Here is a 23143-nt window from a genome sequence, read left to right as displayed (position 1 = left end):
TAGTATGTATACGGTCGAGACCGACAAAACGTATACCTGAGGCCCTACCACCGTGCTCAGATCTAAAGTGCCTCGCAACGGGTGTGGTGGATGCAATGTTTTTAATATTGGCGATATGTTCGCCAATTCTAGACTTCAATTCACGTCCGGTCTTACCTATATAGAATGCGCCACAAGGACACAATAGGAGGTAGACCACAAATTTGGTATTGCAATTCACAAAATGTTGTAAACGCCAGTGATGACCGTTGGGGAGGACAACCTCCCTCCCAATAAATAAAAAGCGGCAAACAGTGCATCCACCACAGCTGTATGTCCCGGTTACAGTGCTTTCACATTAAGACGTTACAGGTGCACGTTAGTGCAGCCTGTAACGCAGCCCCACCGCACAATAATGAAAAATCAATGGGCTGTTCAAAGTGCCCACGTTGCATTACATTGTAACGCAGCACATCCGTTGAGAGTGCTGCATGCTGTGTGCGGCGATTGGCCGGGCGGGACCACGTGATGCCGCATGCGTCCAAGAGTACGCATCACGGACGCCAGAGTGAGCTGCACAACGTGGCTCACTCTGACGTCCACATCAGCGAGCACCAGGCGTTGAGTTAGGGGCACGTTATGTGCCTTATAACGTCCCCTAAATGCAACGTCCTGGTGTGTAAGTAGCCTTAAAGTGAACTAGAGGTGGCTTTAAAAAAAAAAAAAGAAAGCCCAAACCCACCTTGCGATGTTTCCAACGATTTTCCGGATGACAGGTGATTGTTTGAGCGGCGAGCGGTAGTTAGCGTGATCACGCAATGTTGGTACAGGCGCTCAATCACGTGAACGTCGCTAAGCGTCGCGCAGCGATAACGGCTGTCAGGGCTAATAAGATCTTTAATATCCCCGATGACTCCCGCATAAAGTACTGCGATTGCTTGAAGTCTCGTTGCGCCCGTTGTGTAACATCATGCATACCCGCTGGCCGGAAGATGGGTCGAGGGAGTGCTCATCGTCAGGGAGACGGCGCTGGATCCATCTCCCTGCGTCGTGAGACGTGTACTTAGCATTAGGTACTTCCCTAAGTAGATGGAAGCATTTGAATAGTCCAGAGGCTTCCCCTGACCACCTAGCCCCCCAGTTTTGCCTCACACGAAACCATGTGGGCACGCTCCCAACTGTGTACCAATGCAGCTGTGCTGTGCCTGTGCGATTACGCCTGCATGCTCCCAACCGTGTACCAATGCAGCTGTACTGTGCCTGTGCGATTACACCTGCATGCCCCCAACAGTGTACCAATGCAGCTGTACTGTGCCTGTGCGAGTACACCTGCATGCTCCCAACCATGTACCAATGCAGCTGTACTGTGCCTGTGCGATTACGCCTGCATGCTCCCAACCATGTACCAATGCAGCTGTACTGTTCCTGTGCGAGTACGCCTGCACACCCCCAACCGTGTACCAATGAAGCTGTACTGTGCCTGTGCGAGTATGCCTGCATGCCCCTAACCGTGTACCAATGCAGCTGTACTGTGTATGTTCGAGTACGCCTGCACGCTCCCAACTGTGCACCAATGCAGCTGTACTGTGCCTGTGCGAGTACGCCTGCATGCCCCCAACAGTGTACCAATGCAGCTGTACTGTGCCTGTGCGAGTACACCTGCATGCTCCCAACCGTGTACCAATGCAGCTTTACTGTGCCTGTGCGATTACGCCTGCATGCTCCCAACCGTGTACCAATGCAGCTGTACTGTGTATGTGTGCGAGTACGCCTGCACACCCCCAACCGTGTACCAATGCAGCTGTACTGTGCCTGTGCGATTACGCCTGCATGCTCCCAACCGTGTACCAATGCAGCTGTACTGTGCCTGTGCGAGTACTCCTGCATGCCCCCAACCGTGTACCAATGCAGCTGTACTGTGCCTGTGCGAGTATGCCTGCATGCCCCTAACCGTGTACCAATGCAGCTGTACTGTGCCTGTGCGATTACGCCTGCATGCTCCCAACTGTGTACCAATGCAGCTGTACTGTGCCTGTGCGAGTACGCCTGCATGCCCCCAACAGTGTACCAATGCAGCTGTACTGTGCCTGTGCGAGTACAGCTGCATGCTCCCAACCGTGTACCAATGCAGCTGTACTGTGCCTGTGCGATTACGCCTGCATGCTCCCAACCGTGTACCAATGCAGCTGTACTGTGTATGTGTGCGAGTACGCCTGCACACCCCCAACCGTGTACCAATGCAGCTGTACTGTGCCTGTGCGATTACGCCTGCATGCCCCCAACCGTGTACCAATGCAGCTGTACTGTGCCTGTGCGAGTATACCTGCACACCCCCAACCGTGTACCAATGCAGCTGTACTGTGTATGTGCGAGTACGCCTGCATGCCCCCAACCGTGTACCAGTTCAGCTGTACTGTGCCTGTGCGATTACGCCTGCATGCTCCCAACCGTGTACCAATGCAGCGGTACTGTGCCTGTGCGAGTACGCCTGCATGCCCCCAACCGTGTACCAGTGCAGCTGTACTGTGCCTGTGCGATTACGCCTGCATGCCCCCAACCGTGTAACAATGCAGCTGTACTGTGTATGTGCGAGTACGCCTGCATGCTCCGAACCGTGTACCAATGCAGCTGTACTGTGCCTGTGCAAGTACGCCTGCATGCTCCCAACCGTGTACCAATGCAGCTGTACTGTGCCTGTGCGAGTATGCCTGCATGCCCCCAACCGTGTACCAATGCAGCTGTACTGTGCCTGTGCGAGTACACCTGCACACACCCCAACCATGTACCAATGCAGCTGTACTGTGTATGTGCGAGTACGCCTGCATGCCCCCAACCGTGTACCAATGCTGCTGTACTGTCTGTGCCTGTGCGATTACGCCTGCATGCTCCCAACCGTGTACCAATGCAGCTGTACTGTGCCTGTGCGATTACGCCTGCATGCTCCCAACCGTGTACCAGTGCAGCTGTACTGTGCCTGTGCGATTACGCCTGCATGCCCCTAACCGTGTAACAATGCAGCTGTACTGTGTATGTGCGAGTACGCCTGCATGCTCCCAACCGTGTTCCAATGCAGCTGTACTGTGCCTGTGCGAGTACGCCTGCATGCCCCCAACAGTGTACCAATGCAGCTGTACTGTGCCTGTGTGAGTACACCTGCATGCTCCCAACCGTGTACCAATGCAGCTGTACTGTGCCTGTGCGATTACGCCTGCATGCTCCCAACCGTGTACCAATGCAGCTGTACTGTGTATGCGCGAGTACGCTTGCACACCCCCAACCGTGTACCAATGCAGCTGTACTGTGCCTGTGCGAGTACACCTGCACACCCCCAACAGTGTACCAATGCAGCTGTACTGTGTATGTGCGAGTACGCCTGCATGCCCCCAACCGTCTACCAATGCAGCTGTACTGTGCCTGTGCGAGTACACCTGCACACCCCCAACAGTGTACCAATGCAGCTGTACTGTGTATGTGCGAGTACGCCTGCATGCCCCCAACCGTCTACCAATGCATCTGTACTGTGTATGTGCGAGTACGCCTGCACGCTCCCAACTGTGTTGCAATGCAGCTGTACTGTGCCTGTGCGAGTACGCCTGCATGCCCCCAACAGTGTACCAATGCAGCTGTACTGTGCCTGTGCGAGTACACCTGCATGCTCCCAACCGTGTACCAATGCAGCTGTACTGTGCCTGTGCGATTACGCCTGCATGCTCCCAACCGTGTACCAATGCAGCTGTACTGTGCCTGTGCGAGTACGCCTGCATGCCCCCAACCGTGTACCAATGCAGCTGTACTGTGCCTGTGCGAGTACACCTGCACACCCCCAACCGTGTACCAATGCAGCTGTACTGTGTATGTGCGAGTACGCCTGCATGCCCCCAACCGTGTACCAGTGCAGCTGTACTGTGCCTGTGCGATTACGCCTGCATGCTCCCAACCGTGTACCAATGCAGAGGTACTGTGCCTGTGCGAGTACGCCTGCATGCCCCCAACCGTGTACCAGTGCAGCTGTACTGTGCCTGTGCGATTACGCCTGCATGCCCCTAACCGTGTAACAATGCAGCTGTACTGTGTATGTGCGAGTACGCCTGCATGCTCCCAACCGTGTACCAATGCAGCTGTACTGTGCCTGTGCGAGTACGCCTGCATGCCCCCAACCGTGTACCAATGCAGCTGTACTGTGCCTGTGCGAGTACACCTGCACACACCCCAACCGTGTACCAATGCAGCTGTACTGTGTATGTGCGAGTACGCCTGCATGCCCCCAACCGTGTACCAGTGCAGCTGTACTGTGCCTGTGCGATTACGCCTGCATGCTCCCAACCGTGTACCAATGCAGCGGTACTGTGCCTGTGCGAGTACGCCTGCATGCCCCCAACCGTGTACCAGTGCAGCTGTACTGTGCCTGTGCGATTATGCCTGCATGCCCCCAACCGTGTACCAATGCAGCTGTACTGTGCCTGTGCGAAGACGCCTGCTCACTCCCAACCGTGTACCAATGCAGCTGTACTGTTCCTGTGCGATTACACCTGCATGCTCCCAACCGTGTACCAATGCAGCTGTACTGTGCCTGTGCGATTACACCTGCATGCTCCCAACCGTGTACCAATGCAGCTGTACTGTGTATGTGCGAGTACGCTTGCACACCCCCAACCGTGTACCAATGCAGCTGTACTGTGCCTGTGCAAGTACGCCTGCATGCCCCCAACCGTCTACCAATGCAGCTGTACTGTGCCTGTGCGAGTACACCTGCACACCCCCAACAGTGTACCAATGCAGCTGTACTGTTTATGTGCGAGTACGCCTGCATGCCCCCAACTGTGTACCAATGCAGCTGTACTGTGCCTGTGCGAGTACGTCTGCATGCTCCCAACTGTGTACCAATGCAACGGTACTGTGCCTGTGCGAGTACGCCTGCATGCCCCCAACCGTGTACCAGTGCAGCTCTACTGTGCCTGTGCGATTACACCTGCATGCCCCCAACCGTGTAACAATGCAGCTGTACTGTGTATGTGCGAGTACGCCTGCATGCTCCCAACCGTGTACCAATGCAGCTGTACTGTGCCTGTGCAAGTACGCCTGCATGCTCCCAACAGTGTACCAATGCAGCTGTATTGTGCCTGTGCGAGTACGCCTGCATGCTCCCACCCGTCTACCAGTGAAGCTGTACTGTGTATGTGCGAGTACGCCTGCATGCCCCCAACCGTCTACCAGTGCAGCTGTACTGTGCTTGTGCGAGTACGCCTGCATGCCCCCAACCGTGTACCAATGCAGCTGTACTGTGTATGTGCGAGTACACCTGCATGCTCCCAACCGTGTACCAATGCAGCTGTACTGTGCCTGTGCGAGTACGCCTGCATGCTCCCAAATGTGTACCAGTGCAGCTGTACTGTGCCTGTGCGAGTACGCCTGCATGCTCCCAACCGTCTACCAGTGCAGCTGTACTGTGCCTTTGCGAGTACACCTGCATGCCCTCAACCGTGTACCAATGCAGCTGTACTGTGCCTGTGCGAGTACGCCTGCATGCCACCAACCGTCTACCAGTGCAGCTGTACTGTGCCTGTGCGAGTACGCCTGCATGCCCCCAACCGTGTACCAATGCAGCTGTACTGTGTATGTGCAAGTACGCCTGCATGCCCCCAACCGTCTACCAATGCAGCTGTACTGTGCCTGTGCGAGTACACCTGCACACCCCCAACAGTGTACCAATGCAGCTGTACTGTTTATGTGCGAGTACGCCTGCATGCCCCCAACTGTGTACCAATGCAGCTGTACTGTGCCTGTGCGAGTACGTCTGCATGCTCCCAACTGTGTACCAATGCAACGGTACTGTGCCTGTGCGAGTACGCCTGCATGCCCCCAACCGTGTACCAGTGCAGCTCTACTGTGCCTGTGCGATTACACCTGCATGCCCCCAACCGTGTAACAATGCAGCTGTACTGTGTATGTGCGAGTACGCCTGCATGCTCCCAACCGTGTACCAATGCAGCTGTACTGTGCCTGTGCAAGTACGCCTGCATGCTCCCAACAGTGTACCAATGCAGCTGTATTGTGCCTGTGCGAGTACGCCTGCATGCTCCCACCCGTCTACCAGTGCAGCTGTACTGTGTATGTGCGAGTACGCCTGCATGCCCCCAACCGTCTACCAGTGCAGCTGTACTGTGCTTGTGCGAGTACGCCTGCATGCCCCCAACCGTGTACCAATGCAGCTGTACTGTGTATGTGCGAGTACACCTGCATGCTCCCAACCGTGTACCAATGCAGCTGTACTGTGCCTGTGCGAGTACGCCTGCATGCTCCCAAATGTGTACCAGTGCAGCTGTACTGTGCCTGTGCGAGTACGCCTGCATGCTCCCAACCGTCTACCAGTGCAGCTGTACTGTGCCTTTGCGAGTACACCTGCATGCCCTCAACCGTGTACCAATGCAGCTGTACTGTGCCTGTGCGAGTACGCCTGCATGCCACCAACCGTCTACCAGTGCAGCTGTACTGTGCCTGTGCGAGTACGCCTGCATGCCCCCAACCGTGTACCAATGCAGCTGTACTGTGTATGTGCGAGTACGCCTGCCCACCCCCAACCGTGTACCAATGCAGCTGTACTGTGCCTGTGCGATTACGCCTGCATGCTCCCAACTGTGTACCAATGCAGCTGTACTGTGCCTGTGCGAGTACGCCTGCACGCCCCCAACCGTGTACCAGTGCAGCTGTACTGTGCCTGTGAGAATACGCCTGCACACTTCCAACCGTGTACCAATGCAGCTGTACTGTGCGAATACACCTGCACGCCTCCAACCATGTACCAATGCAGCTGTACTGTGCCTTTGCGAGTACGCCTGCATGCCCCCAACCGTGTACCAGTGCAACTGTACTGTGCCTGTGCGAGTACGCCTGCATGCCCCCAACTGTGTACCAATGCAGCTGTACTGTGCCTGTGCGATTATGCCTGCTTGCTCCCAACCGTGTACCAGTGCAGCTGTACTGTGCCTGTGCGAGTACGCCTGCATGCCCCCAACCGTGTACCAATGCAGCTGTACTGTGCCTGTGCGAGTACACCTGCATGCCCCAACCGTGTACCAGTGCAGCTGTACTGTGCCTGTGCGAGTACACCTGCATGCCCCCAACCGTGTACCAGTGCAGCTGTACTGTGCCTGTGCGAGTACACCTGCATGCCCCCAACCGTGTACCAGTGCAGCTGTACTGTGCCTGTGCGAGTACACCTGCAACTGCGCAGTAAGCCGAAGCTGCTCATTCTGTAATCAGTGGATGGATTTTAGAACTTACAATTATTGAACAAATCATGAATTTGAATGCACTCCTTGCACTTTGATTTTTTGCTATGTTTCAGTTGTTTACTTGATCTACCAAATATCTAAAAGTCTATGACCAGCTATAGCATGTTTTTGCTTTGCACTTAACCCTTTGCAGTCCTATTTCCCAATCACCCACGTCTCCCCCCAGCACTTAAAGTAAACCTGTAGGGAAAACAAGGAACCTGGGGGGACTTACCCCAGAAGGAGGAAGCCTCTGGATCCTAATGAGGCTTCCCCGTCCTCCTGGGTATGCCCGATCCAGCGTAGGAAAAAAAACAAAATAATAATAACATTCCTATTAACCACTGTGCGCACGCCCAGTAGCGGCTTCCCTCTCAGGCTCCAGCAGAAATAGCCGAGCCTAATCAGGTCCACTCTACTGCACAGGCGCGAGGTGCCGCCATTATTATGGGGGTCCTAGTGGTGGATCCCCCCTACTATGGAGGACTTTAAAATTCAGAGGCTTGCCCCTCCTGCTATAAGTGGTACTAGGGGTACTTTTTTCAGTACAGGTTTACTTTAAGTTTTTCCCAACTGTTCGTTGGAGATGTGGGTAATGGGGGTGTACTACTGCTCCAGGGATCCGGGTGGTCTGTGCCTCCTTGCACTAGAGCAAGGAGGTGACCTGGCATCAGAAGGGTGGGGCAGGACAGTGCCAGCACAAGTGCTGTAGCTCCACCCCCTTGCACGCACACCAGCGTAATTTTGTTTTTACATGGTGCTGGGGAGGATCTGTTGAACCACATAGGAAGATTCCGTTCCAGACTAGATCCAGCAACAGTGACCCCTAGTGATCAGCCCAAATGCGCCCACGTAATATCTATATTATTTGTTGCATTGGTGGGGGGCGGAGCTAGCGAGGACTTAGTCCGACACTTTGATCTGAAGGGGCTGACACCGTGGCCCTGTTTTACTGTGCCTATATTAGACATTGGACCTATAGATGGACCTGTAGATGAAAAAGTCCATGATATAATTTGACATACAAGTTTTTTTTTTCTTTTATTTATTAAAAGGTTATTCTTTCGTCAAAAGGTTGTTTGCGCTTTCTGTGCTAAGAAATATAGATAATTTCTCCCAACTTTCCAGGCAAGCTCTGTTGGTCTTCATGACTCTATTAACTCTGAAGCTATTTCTTAAAGTGACCCGAGGTGAGAGTAATATGGAGGCTGCCATATTTATTTCATTTTAAGCAATGCCAGCTGCCTGGCAGACCTGCTGATCCTCTGCCTCTAATACTTTCAGCCATAGATCCTCAACAAGCATGGAGCATATCAGTTGTTTTAGCAGATCAGTTGTTTCTGATAATGTTGTCAGTAATGACAAAATTAGCTGCATGCTTGTTCCTGGTGTAATTCAGACACTACTGCAGCCAAGTACATCAGCAGGACAGCCAGGCGACTGGTAATGGTTAAAAATAAATAAATATTGCTGCCACCATATCCCTCTCACATCAGGTTCACTTTAATCTATCTCTGACTAAATTTGCAGGCATTGATCAAGTTTATTACTTAGACATATGTAATGAAAATGATATGGAGGCTGTCATATTTATTTGCGATTAAGCAATACCAGTTGCCTGGTTATCCTGCTGATCCTCTGGCCCTAAAACTTTTAGCCATAGACCCTGAACAAGCATGCAGCAGATCGGGTGTTTCTGACATTAATGTCAGATCTGACAAGATTATCTGCATGCTTGTTTCTGTTGCAAGTCTGACACTACTGCAGATAAATAGACCAGCAGGGCTGCCAGACAACAGCTACCGGTATTGTTTAAAAAGAAATAAATATGGCAGCCTCCATAACCCTCTCATTATAGTTATCTTTTAACGCTTTTTAGAATTTTTCCTTTAACATTTCAAAGAAAGAAAATGTATAGTTATAAATTAAAATTTAATTCTTTAGTTGAAGTCATATGTAATATGTAAACTTTCTTGTGGCAATTAAAATGTAATCTGCAGAATATGTTTGTGCTAGTTGCCAAAAGGGTTGACGTGCTTTAGTGCAATGTGTTGCGGTCTTTTCAACACTGGGCATGTTGTCACTTCCTCATTTCACAAGCAAGCCTTGTACTATAGGAATATGGCTGCTGCCTTTGCTGACTTTTTCTTTTCCTTCTTTTAGGAGTTACTGTACTACTGGGCGTCATGCTTATCCTGTGGCTGAAGTAGTTAGGGGCATGTTCAGAAAGAGTCACATTTACTATTGAACAACTTTTTGGTGTTTGTAAGCTAGTCAAAAGAATTATAAAATCTTTATCAACTTACAGAAGGAAAGCTTCCAGTCTGCACCAGGCACAGCCCCGTCCCACACAGGGTTGGGTTGTAGTAAACACTATTTAGCACACTCAGCAGGAAGTTTTGAAACAGGATGATACCATTTATTGGCCAACTTTGAAAAAAAAGAAGAGTGAGCTTTTGGCTAATAAGCTCTCTTCAGACTCAGATGCCTTAAAGCGGCCCCGCACTCATACCTCCTCTCTGTTCTAAAAGATACACAACAGCATAATAACCTTTAGGGCTCGTTCACTCTCAGGCTCGGTTCACATTAGCTTTTGCCAACGGAACCGGCCATACGGTTCCGTTCCCCGTTCCGCTGAATGGACAAAAAAATGCAGCAGGACCCAATTTTCCGGACCATTTCTCTCAGCGGAATGGAAACGGAAGGTTTTGCAGCTACATAGGAACAAATAGAAGACCGGGCCTAAGGGCGTTTTGCCCTTTTTTTCAAGCGCAGGCGATTTTCAAAATCGCCCTAAAAACTCTTTTGCAATGATTCCCTATGAGAGAGTTTACAGCTGAGCAGTTCGTTTGCGATCCGCTCAGCAAAGCGGTGCCTGTACCATTTTGAGGCGATTTTGCCTCAATGGTATAGGAAAAACGCAAAACGCTTACAAAATCGCTTTGTGCAGCGATTGCATGAGTGTTTATAAGAATAAATACATTGTATTTAGAGTTCACTTCCTTACTTGTGTCAGGGAGTGAATTATAAAACCCCTCTGGAAAATTGCTTTTACCAGAAATGCAGCATGCAGTGGAGAGCCAGGAGGGGAAAAAATGCACAAAATCATTCCAATTTTAGGTGTGAATGAGGCCTCAAACAAAAAAACATGTATTTGTTACACATGATACGAATCCTAAAATACATTTGCTCAGTTTCTACTTCCTGATTCATGGAAGCAGACATATTGTTTACCTCCTGTGCTTTCAAATGGGTTTATCTGCTTATTTGCCATAGGCAGTCATGTGACACAGGGGAGGATCAAATTGCAACTTATGATTAGACACAAATGAGGGGAAATTAAACAGGCTAAACTCTCTAAATACATACAGGGTGCATATCTCTACATTTTCCTTCTGTGCTGTGCAAGAGTTCAGGTCCACTTTAATTACAACAGGACATCAGAAAGGTTTTTGAAAGGACGTTTGCTAATTTATGACAAATAGATAAGACTCTTTATTTACTTAACCCTCACATAACCTATGACTCAGACTGACATAGAGAGATCATACATTCCAAATGCAGAAGTAAACTTGGAAAAATAGTAGGGGAAACAATATTTGCTATAGGCTAAAAAGAAATGTGCTATTTGAAAACCATCAACGTCATAAAAAATTTCTATCCTTGTTCAAGCCTCTTATACTGTACTTGTTTTCAACCAATGCATACATTTTGTTTCACCCATTAGTCTTTCTTTATGTGACTAGAACCCTCCCATTAATACAGTAACCATAAAGTTTTTTAATCTGTGTCCCTGGAAACAAAAATGTGCATTCCTTAGGACACGGGTGTCAAATTTAAAGAGAAACTCCATTGAAAATAATGTAATGAAAAGTATTTTATTTTTACAATTATTATGTATAAATGATTTAGTCAGTGTTTGCCCATTGTAAAATCTTTTCTCTCTCTGATTTATGTTCTGGCATTTATCACATGGTGACATCTTTACTGCTGGCATATGATGTTACTGGAAGGAGATGCTGTTTGCTTTTTTGGCAGTTGGAAACAGCTGTACACAGTAAAACAGCTGTTATTTCCCACAATGCATCAAGGTTCACAGACAGGAAACTGCCAGGACCATGGTTCTGTGGGAGGGGTTTCACCACAATATCAGACATACAGAGCCCCCTGATGATCAGTTTGTGAAAAGGAATAGATCTCTCATGTAAAAGGGGGTATCAGCTACTGATCGGGATGAAGTTCAGTTCTCGGTCACAGATTCTCTTTAAGGCCCATGGGCTGAATTCGGCCTGCCATACCATTTTATGTGGGCCTCAAGAGCTTCAAATGTGTCAAGTTTTCCAAAAGTAAAAGTTAGATTGGATCTTTCAGGGTCATCCCTGCCTCACCTCTCTGTTCCAGCGCTGTTTCCTCCCAAAGCATGCAGCTGCGCTCGAGAACAAGGGTGGCCGCACTGCGCCTCCGCAGTAGCACGGACCAGCTCTGGCTTGCCAGTGGAGGACACAGTACTGTGACAGCCGGGGAAGGAAGATGGGTAAAGCCTCGGGATTAGGCAAAGGCTTCCCTTTATTGAGGTATGTACCCATTTGGGGCACTTTTTTTCCTACAGGTACACTTAATAAAAAGAGAGTAGGAAATTGAGAGCAGCAACTTGTGCTGTATACTTGTGCTTATACTGGTGGCGCCTGACGTTTCCATGGAGATGGCAGGCTATAGCACATCCACATGTAGTTTTTTGGCTTCGTACGTATGCATGCACCCTCACCATCTCACATTGGCATTGGTCATATAGAGTTAGGGGACAGATATACAGTTGGCCCCCATTCACAGCACGCAATTAAAAGCACAACGTTTTTGCACTTCCTGCCCATACCTCCAAAAGCTGCATGCAAGCCTTCTTTTTAAGTAAAACAGCTGTAAGTTGTTTAGAGCTGCTGCCCTTGTCATCCACTTGCTGTGAGCTCTAAAATAGCATGTGTTGTTGATTACTTTTCCACATCTCCTAACACTCATATCCCAAGAAGTCTTATTAATATGATCCAATTTCCTATCCTTCTTATTAGGCCTGAATGATTTTAGGAAAAAATTGAATTGAGCGATTTCTGTCTGAAATTGCGATTTCGATTCAATTCACGATTTCCTTCAAATCAAGCTTTGTTCCCCTTTTGTGTCTGTTTGTTTCCCCTGTCATCGTCTTTTTTTGTGTCCCCTTTGCCTCTTTATGCCTCCTCTGGGTCTCTCTCTTGCCCCCTTTGTGTCTCTGTTCCCGCTCTGTTTCTCTCTGTGTCTCTCTTTGTGCCCCCTCTGTCTCTGTGCCCACTCTGTGTCTCTCTGTGCTTCCTCTGTCTCCCAAGCTGCATCAGTTCTGGACATAGCTTCCAGCACGAGTCCAGCAATGCCAGTCTATCTACTTCGCCTCCTGCAGGCTCTAATGCACGGAATACTTCCTGTATGTCATGTGACATACAGGAACCTGGAGTTTTGCCAAGCACAGTCGGCAGACGGCGACAGCGTTGGACTCATGCAGAAGGTATGTCCAAGGCTGCTGGCCGCACGGGCTGGGACTTTGTGGAAGTTTGAAGCCACTTCTTCAAACTTCCCCATATGGAAATGATGTGATCGCGATAATTGCCGCTTTGACGATTCCAAAATTGTGATCATGGTGATCGCGATTTCGGTTTAAATTCGATCTATCTTTCAGGCCTATTTCTTATTCTCATTGCTGGTGCTTTATAGAACATAAACCCAATACTCTACAATCTACATAGCTATGGACACTGTAAGTTGCTGCGGAAGATATCAGCCCAATATAAGTATACCATAATAATACAGTACACATGAAATATCTTGTTATCTCCAGTACCCTCACTTTCACTGGCAAGACAGAAAACTGCATGATATGGCAAGCAATCTATTAGTCCAATCAAGCAGTATTATCTTGCCCACTCACTCTCAAATTCTCATTCTAGTGTTAATATGGGTCTAAGCTCAGCCAGGCTCATGACGAGAACGTGATAATAAAAATGCACAAAGTTCAAATGCTTGCACGAACCTTGGCAAAAGAATGATCCGCACCAACCACCATAAGGCCTCTTGCACACTGCAAGTGATTCCGATTCAGATTCCGCTTTTTAATCAGTTTTTACATCCGATTCAGATTCCGATTTGCAGTGTGCAGGGAGCAAAATGCAAATCTGAATCTGAATCAGATGTAAAAACTGATTAAAAAGCGGAATCTGAATCGGAATCACTTGCAGTGTGCAAGAGGCCTAAGTGTGCTCAATGCCCGCAATGATGTAACAACTATACTCCCAAAGAATGGGCTCCACTTATGAGTCTGCATTCTTGTGAACTATGGTTGTTTTATTATTATTATTTAGCATTTATATAGCGCTGATATCTTCTGCAAAACTTTTCAGAATACATAGCTAAGTCACTAACTGTCCCTCAGGGCTCACACTCACTAGCAGCCTTTTCTAAGCGCTAGTGATTTGAAAAACTCTTGCTAATGCATTGCTATGGAGGTTTTTTATAAAATCACATTGCTCAAGTGGGATCACACCCATAGCATTACATTAGCAAGAGCTTTTCAAATCACAACTGCTTAGTAACTTAATGATAATGGGTTCCAGGCCTCAGAGGAGCTCCCAATCTAATCCCTACCATAGTATTTTGTAGTTGAGGGCCTTATTCAATTCAGATCCTTGGTAAGGCCTTTATTGTATTACAGCAGCAATATGGACAACAATAGTTCATGCGTTTCAAGCCAAAAGGTGTGTCTCAGTCATAATGCTAATAATAAAAAGGCTTAACAAAGATCTGGCTGGTGCTGGCCCTCATGCTTTGTGCATTGTGCAGGCTCCCTGCGTAGGAGGGCAATTGCTGCATTGCCAAATGGTGCATCCACAGGTTGAGCTGAACTTGTTTGCTTTTCACATGATAAATATGAAATTAAATGCACAACCGATAAATTAGCAAAAAGGATAAATTAATTATTATCATACATAAATAAAGCCCCATCTACACGATACAATTCTTTGTACGATTCGATTACGATTCTGTTTACGATCCGATTAAATCCGACATGTCCGATCGGGATTCGATCCGATTCAGTTCGATTTGCCATTATTTTGCAATGGCAAATTGAATCGAATCCCGATCGGACATGTCAGATTTAATCGGATCGTAAATAGAATCGTAATCGAATCGTATCATGTAGATAGGGCTTTATATAGTGCATCTATCATACTTATTCAGAAGCTGAGTTAAGAAAATGATACATACCGTAGTAATTATTATAAATTGATTAACAATTCTAGTTGATCTAGTACATTTTTTCAATGTATTTGTAAAAAAAAAAAAAAAAAAAAAATGAAAAAAAAGAACAAAACAAAAACCAAACCTGTGACTTTGTATTACTTTGTAAGTAGAGTGTATCATTTGTCTACATATGGTTTTTACACACCAGTTCTTGATTTTGCTTTAAAATTATAACTCCAACTGAAGATATTAATATCAATTTATACCATCCTTATGCTTGGATACTGAAAGAGTCAAATAGTTGTTCCTTGATGGATCTAATCTGGCTCCTTAGATCAAGCAAAATGGTAAATTTGTAGTTATTCACTTACTGTACGTAATCATGTTCAACACAGTGTTACCTTTTATTGCTTTAGTTTCATTTACCAAAGCAACCACATGAAAAGTACTGTTGTTCTTATGAAAGCTGCACTGTGCAATGCTGTGTACAGGTAGTAAGTAGAAGAATTGGTTGGAGGATTCACGGTATGGTTATTTGCAGATGGCCAACGGCCGGGCTCGCAATACACGGAAGCTGAAAGACTGGTTAATAGAACAGATTGAAAGTGGAAAGTACCCTGGACTTGAGTGGGATGATGACCAGAAAACGTGTTTCCGAATCCCATGGAAACATGCAGGGAAACAGGACTTTCGGCATGATGAAGACGCTGCCATCTTTAAGGTGATTCTTTTACCACAGACATTATTTTTTTTACTTAGTGAATCTGAATAGATATTTCACGTTTTTAAAGTTTTATTAAATGTAATTTTATTTCCAAGTTCAGTAGTTGTTTAAAGCTCCTGTCCAGGAAAATATGTTATTAATCCTATGGCTACCCCCATTGCCATTAGACTAGCAATCTGTGTGTAAACGTCAGAAAAAGTCTGTACTGGACTTTATATTCTTGCTTGATAGTGTTGTGCTGCCTTTTGTGAGAGGACGTTTTGCTAAGCTGCAGCCATTGTTTGGAAGGGTCTTCTAAAGAGAGTCATCCCCTTCATTTAAGGAACACAACAAATTATCTTTGTAGCATTTACATAATCACCACAATTTACTATTTTAAATAAATGTATTTACATGCATTTAAATATATTACTAGTATATTAAAGTGGAATATAACCCAGTATTTTTTCTTTGCTATATACTAACACAATGTTTTTTTTTTTTTGGTAAAACAGCATTTAAAGAGACACTGAAGCGAAAAAAAAATTATCATATTATGATTTGTATGTGTAGTACAGCTAAGAAATAAAACATTAAGATCAGATACATCAGTCTAATTGTTTCCAGTACAGGAAGAGTTGAGAAACTCCAGTTGTTATCTCTATGCAAACAAGCCATTAAGCTCTCCGACTAAAAGTTAAGCTGGCCATACACTGGCCCGATTTACCGCCGTTTCGACAGCAGATTCGATCACTGGGATCGAATCTGCTGCCAATCGTTCGCGCTACACGCCGAATTTCGATTCATTTCGTCCGATCGCGCCGTGCGGAAAATTACCGTCGATCGCCCGCGGGTAAAGAGCGCATCGCTAGCGGCGTTCGAGTGCCCGACGACCGACGCAATAGAGCCGCATACATTACCTGCTCCGCCGGCGCGACTGCCCCCGCTCGTCTCCGCTCTTCTCCGCTCTGGTCTCCGGCATGCCTTCACTTATTCCTGCCCGGCAGGAAGTTTAAACAGTAGAGGGCGCTCTACTGTTTAAACTTCCTGCCAGGCAGGAAGAAGTGAAGCATGCTGGAGCCGGAGACCAGAGCGGAGAAGAAGAGCGGAGAGAGACCCGGGAGTCGTGCCGGCGGAGCAGGTAATGTATGCGGCGGGGGGGGGAGCAGCAGCTCCACCACCACAACAGATTGTGATCGGTTTCAGGCTGAAATCGGTTCACAATCTGTTTGCAGTAAAGGTAGCCATACGATCCCTCTCTGATCAGATTCGATCAGATAGGGATCTGTCTGTTGGTCGAATCTGATGGCAAATCGACCAGTGTATGGCCACCTTTAGTTATGGAGAGGGCTGTTATCTGACTTTTATTATCTCAACTGTTCCTGGACTATTTACTTCTCCTCTGCCAGAGGAGATGTCATTACTTCACAGACTGCTCTGAAAGAATCATTTGAATGCTGAGTGTTGTGTAATCTGCACATATTATAGAATAATGCAATGTTAGAAAAAACACTATATACCTGAAAATAAAAGTATGAGAATATTTTCTTTGCTGCGAATCTTCTAGTAATTATTCATAGTACACAACCAATTCATTATATCATATTTTTTTTTTCCCTTCAGTGTCTCTTTAAAGGGTTACATCATAGGACTGACTTTTTCTTCTGCAGGGGCTGCTGCATCGGAACTGGTGATTAGCTTATCTTCTGTATACATTCTTCACTTGATACAATTAAGTAAACATTCTCTGGCTGTGCAGAAACTTATGCTAGTGAGTCCTGGAGTGAAACATAGGTCAGAAATCACTGATGGCTGCATTTAAAACAGAATTACAGTTATACAGTTATGAATAAAATGCACCAGCAGCCTTCAAAGTAAATAAACTGAACTTTGGGAAGTTATAATATATAAATGAATTATAATACTTGTGCACAAAAGCAAATATGATAATTGTATGGGTTATAAAAAGTAGGAAAACACATTTTTTTCAATATTTTGTCAGAGTTTTAAACCGCTTTAAGAGGGAAGAAAATTATTAGTCAAATTACATTTGTGCCTAGATGCTGGGGCTTTAAGTGTTAATTTTCTGTGCACATGTCAGATTATAAACATAAAGGGCTCGATTCACTAAGAGTTTTCAGTGGTGATAATTATAATTTCTAGAGATATTTGCTTATTTGCACATGATTCATCACCGAGGTAAATTCACTAAGCTCTTTGTTGTTATTTTACCACGTGCGGTGCTAAAATAAAGACTATTCTCAAAATACAGATAAAATTCATAAATTATAGACTAAATTCATAAATTACTGATGACATTCATAAAATAAAGCATGTATGTCTCCCTTACCTATGGAGAGACAGAATAGTTATGTGGAAGTGAAGCCTTTTGAGCATGTTTTGTACAGTACATTTTTAAAAGGCTTCAGAGAAGGTGGCAGACAAGAAGAGTCTGTGAATAATATAAATTATTTTATTCGATTTCTTATTATTTTATATTGATTCATTAGGGACCAGTCTTTTTCTATTAATTATATTACCAGTTACAAGAACAAATGTTTTACCTTGACAATAGGAAGTTCTTATCCTTCACAGAACAAGTGTGCATTGTGAAAAATCCCCCAGTGTTGTTGATCAAGTCTGTTAAAATGTGTGCTATTTGCTAAAGGAGATACCCATTGATCTTGTGACCACTTATGAAAGCTAGAATGCATTGTTTCTATGAGTCTTTCTATTGTGTTAAAGTAGAAAGCATTGCTATTGGGTATGTAAATATAATGACAAACTAGCCAAACATGTATGCCATCCTGTAAAAAGTATCTGATTGCTCTGTAAACACACTGAAATGTTTAAGCAGCTGATTGGACTGTAAAATCCTGCATTCACTGACTATCTATATATGCCCTCTTTTCAAATACATATATCAGAGCAATATCGTTGTACTTAGGGTGTGCTTCGTTATTGTTCTCCTGCGCAGAAAGATCACACTCATGGGCAACTTGGGAATTTGAGGGTGGAGCTAAGAAAGGCGAGTTCTATCAGGGTCTGTGTCATTTTTTCAGCTCTTAAAGAGTAACTGTTAGCCCCAAAAATGAAATTGAAATCTCTATTGCAATGTTTTATTTAATATTTAAGTGAACCAAAAAGGCAATGCAGAAGTTAAAAATCAATCTATTTTTTGTAGCCTTTTCCCCAAGCTCCGGACGCAAAGCCGCATATCAGATACTGATGAGCATGCAGAGCATGCCTATGTCTGCCCGACCCCCCTCTCTCCCCCAGGACCAGGTGCCGATATATTCTCACCCCAAACAGCTGACCGCTCTGACAGAGAGAGAGCGGAAGCACTTCCAGCGCCGCCACCGCAGAGCAGCCGCCGCCGTGCATCTCTCTCCTGCTCGTGATTCTCTAGCATGTGACTCGGCGGTGGCAGCTCTGCGGTGGCGGCGCTGGAAGTGCTCCCGCTCTCTCTCCGTGTCAGAGCGGTCAGCTGTTTGGGGTGAGAATATATCGGCACCTGGTCCTGGGGGGGGAGAGGGGGTCGGGCAGACATAGGCATGCTCTGCATGCTCATCAGTATCTGATATGCGGCTTTGCGTCCGGAGCTTGGGGAAAAGGCTACATAGTAAAAAAAATAGATTGATTTTTAACTTCTGCATTGCCTTTTTGGCTCACTTAAATAGTAAATAAAACATTGCAATAGAGATTTCAATTTCATTTTTGGGGCTAACAGTTACTCTTTAAGATGGCCATTAACAATACAATTTGTCGAACTACCTTTTTACGATCAATTCTTCACATGAACGATCAGAAATGATTGTTTGGAACCACTAATGGATAACCAATCCGATCAGATTGACAGAATCAATACGAAAATTGAATCAATTTAAAGGGACTCTGAGCTCAAAATAAAAACAAAATCGGTATTCACCTGGGGCTTTCTGCAGCCCCGTGTAGGTCGGGAGGTCCCACGGTGTCCATCCGGCGGCTCCTGGCAACACTGGGCCCTCTTCCTGAAACGTCACGGCTGTCGTCACCACGCCGCCCGCCTCTTCATCACGGCGGGCGGCGTGACAGTATGGCGCATGCGTGATTAAATCGCGCATGCGCAGTACTGTCATGCCGGCCGCCGTGATGACGCGAGGCGTCCGGCAGGATGACGACACGTGATGTTTCAGGAAGAAGGAGCCCGACACTCGGGCCCAGTGTTGCCGGGAGCCGCCGGGGAGCCATTTCTGACCAGGCCCTGGGTGAAGAGCCAGATGGACGCCATGGGACCTCCCGACCTACACTGGGCTGCAGAAAGCCCCAGGTGAGTACCGATTTCGTTTTTATTTTGAGCTCGGAGTCCCTGTAATTAATCTGATCGGATTGGTTAGGAGGTTTTTCTCCATTAGTGGTCACAAACTTTGTTCATACAAAGAATCCCTCATAAACGATTGTTCAGCAAATTGTGTCGTTAGTGGCCACCTTAAAAGATTATAGTGATTTTGAACATATCACAAATTACAATTAGCCAGATCCCTGCAAACGACAGTCTTTGTATGTGTGTGTATGTATCTGAAGGGTCTGAGCACATCAGTGCATTGCTGATATGCAGTGACATCAGAAAGTGCATAAACAGCGCTGTCTGATGCTCTGGAGGTTTCAAGCAGCATAAATTTACACAGAAAATGTGTATCACCCTGCATTAACATTAACAATTATTTGCATCTCACTGACCGTCCCTAAGAAATACAGTTTATAACAAATGTTAATTATATCGCAGCTGGTTTCTATTTTTTATGTACTGCAATAATGGAGTACTACCACTTGCATCCTCAATAAAGAATGAAATACCACATGAATTCTTATATGACACACCACATGTATTCTTGAAAGAAGAAATCCATCTTTAACCACTTGAGGACCGCAGTGTTAAACCCCACTAAAGACCAGGCCATTTTTCTGTTAATTGGCCACTGCAGCTTTAAGGCCTAGCTGCAGGGTCGTACAGCTCAGCACACTCGTTTCTCCCCACCAACAGAGCTTTCTGTTGGGTCTGATCCCTGCTAGGATGTTTATTATTTTTTTTTATAAATATTATATTTTTTAAAAATAAATGTCCAGAGGGGACAGCCGTGCCCCTGTACAGCGCTGCCTTAGATCGCAGCGCTGTACCCTGTTACAAGACGGTGATTTTTGCCATCTAACAGTCTCCTAGCGGCAATCGTTGCTGGGAGAATGAAGGCGGAGCTCATTGAAGTGGGGATGCGCGCGCATTAGTGAGCGTGATCCGCTACAAACTCCGCCCCCCAGAATGCACACCAATTGGTGTGGAGCGGTCTTCAAGTCGTTAAATTAAAGCATGAGGTGAAAGCCATTGCAAATTGACATGAAAAGTGTGCTAATTTGCTGTCTCTAAAATATCACCAGTGAGGAAATACAGGGAGTGCAGAATTATTAGGTAAGTGGTATTTTTAAGGAATAATTTTATTCTTGAACAACAACCATGTTCTCAATGAACCCAAAAAACCCATTAATATCAAAGCTGAATATTTTTGAAAGTAGTTTTTAGTTTGTTTTTAGTTTTAGCTATTTTAGGGGGATATCTGTGTGTGCAGGTGACTATTACTGTGCATAATTATTAGGCAACTTAACAAAAAACAAATATATACCCATTTCAATTATTTATTTTTACCAGTGAAACCAATATAACATCTCAACATTCACAAATATATATTTCTGACATTCAAAAACAAAACAAAAACAAATCAGTGACCAATATAGCCACCTTTCTTTGCAAGGACACTCAAAAGCCTGCCATCCATGGATTCTGCCCGTGTTTTGATCTGTTCACCATCAACATTGCGTGCAGCAGCAACCACAGCCTCCCAGACACTGTTCAGAGAGGTGTACTGTTTTCCCTCCTTGTAAATCCCACATTTTATGATGGACCACAGTTTCTCAATGGGGTTCAGATCAGGTGAACAAGGAGGCCATGTCATTAGTTTTTCTTATTTTATACCCTTTCTTGCCAGCCACGCTGTGGAGTACTTGGACGCGTGTGATGGAGCATTGTCCTGCATGAAAATCATGTTTTTCTTGAAGGATGCAGACCTCTTCCTGTACCACTGCTTGAAGAAGGTGTCTTCCAGAAACTGGCAGTAGGACTGGGAGTTGAGCTTGACTCCATCCTCAACCCGAAAAGGCCCCACAAGCTCATCTTTGATGGTACCAGCCCAAACCAGTACTCCACCTCCACCTTGCAGGCGCCTGAGTCGGACTGGAGCTCTCTGCCCTTTACCAATCCAGCCACGGGCCCAACCATCTGGCCCATCAGGACTCACTCTCATTTCATCAGTCCATAAAACCTTAGAAAAATCAGTCTTGAGATATTTCTTGGCCCAGTCTTGACATTTCAGCTTGTGTGTCTTGGTCAGTGGTGGTCGTCTTTCAGCCTTTCTTACCTTGGCCATGTCTCTGAGTATTGCACACCTTGTGCTTTTGGGCACTCCAGTGATGTTGCAGCTCTGAAATATGGCCAAACTGGTGGCAAGTGGCATCTTGGCAGCTGCACGCTTGACTTTTCTCAGTTCATGGGCAGTTATTTTGCGCCTTGGTTTTTCCACACGCTTCTTGTGACCCTGTTGACTATTTTGAATGAAACGCTTGATTGTTCGATGATCAAGCTTCAGAAGCTTTGCAATTTTAAGAGTGCTGCATCCCTTTGCAAGATATCTCACTATTTTTGACTTTTCTGAGCCTGTCAAGTCCTTCTTTTAAACCCATTTTGCCAAAGGAAAGGAAGTTGCCTAATAATTATGCACACCTGATATATGGTGTTGATGTCATTAGACCACACTCCTTCTCATTACAGAGATGCACATCACCTAATATGCTTAATTGGTAGTAGGCTTTCGAGCCTATACAGCTTGGAGTAAGACAAGATGCATAAAGAGGATGATGTGGTCAAAATACTCATTTGCCTAATAATTCTGCACTCCCTGTAATATTACAGCCTTAGTGAATTGAGCCCAGCGTGTTTTCTACTTCCTTTCTGGATTCCACAGAAAAGTGCCTTTTTTGCACTAGTTGAGTTTTGATGCTGTCACCATAAATCAGCATCCATCAGTTCATCATACCTGGAGACTTTCCTGCATGTCGGTGCAGGTAAATTAAGAGAGCAGCACCTGTAGCTGTCAGGCATGAAGTGGATTGCCTGGCTGCGGTCTTCTGTAACACTTCCTTCACTTACCAGGAACAAGTGCTAACATAGGGAATGTCAGAATGTTTATTCAATTAGTATGTTTATTCAATGTCAATGTCAGAATTTTTATTTAATTAGTTATGAAATGTTTCATCAAGGTCAGTTCCTGCATGTCCTTATCTTTTTGTATTTAAACAAATGTAAAATGCTTTATTATGAAAAGCACAGCATAGCTAAGCCCAAAAAACAAATCAGTTTTACAAATATGAGCTTAGTTTATCAGGTTCAGATTATGACCACATACTGAACATTTCATATCTGGAACAAGATAAGCAACACCTGAAGTCTAAAAGTCCTGTCTTGCTTGCTTCTTCCAGATCAGTGAATCACTAGCTACCTGTGTTTCCCATGAAAAAAAGACAGTTTCTTATATTGATTTTTGCTCCAAAAGATGTGCTAGGGCTTATTTTCAGGGGATGCCTTATATTTCTATCAGGAAGTGTCTCTCAGCAGAACATTTCCTGTTCCTTTGTGCAGTGCTGTTCCTGTGTGCCCTCCTGCCTTCCCCACTGTGCTGCCTCTTCCTCTGCTGGGTCCGAAGGTATGCTACTGTACTGATCAGGCACCTGCCCTGTCATCCCTGCACACAGCTGATAACCTTGCTGCATGCTGGGATGACAGGACCATTGCCTGATCAGCATTGTACCGCTTTGTCCCCACTTGCTGGCCGCCTCTTCCTCCTCT

At 45.9% G+C, this 23143-nt stretch overlaps 1 protein-coding gene across 1 annotated transcript in view; it reads left to right on the top strand.

Annotated features, from left to right (window-relative positions):
- IRF9 (interferon regulatory factor 9) overlaps positions 1-23143 on the top strand; it is a 68289-nt gene that overhangs the window by 4578 nt on the left and 40568 nt on the right. Inside the window, exon 2 of the mRNA XM_068238124.1 lies at positions 15052-15231. Coding sequence (XP_068094225.1) covers positions 15052-15231 — 180 coding nt within the window. The remainder of the gene's footprint in view (positions 1-15051; positions 15232-23143) is intronic.

The sequence above is a fragment of the Hyperolius riggenbachi genome, chromosome 1, assembly GCF_040937935.1.
Source record: "Hyperolius riggenbachi isolate aHypRig1 chromosome 1, aHypRig1.pri, whole genome shotgun sequence".
Taxonomy (NCBI): Eukaryota; Metazoa; Chordata; class Amphibia; order Anura; family Hyperoliidae; genus Hyperolius; species Hyperolius riggenbachi.
The sequence above is the reverse complement of the archived record's forward strand: the minus strand, read 5'-3'. Positions and strand labels throughout refer to the sequence as shown.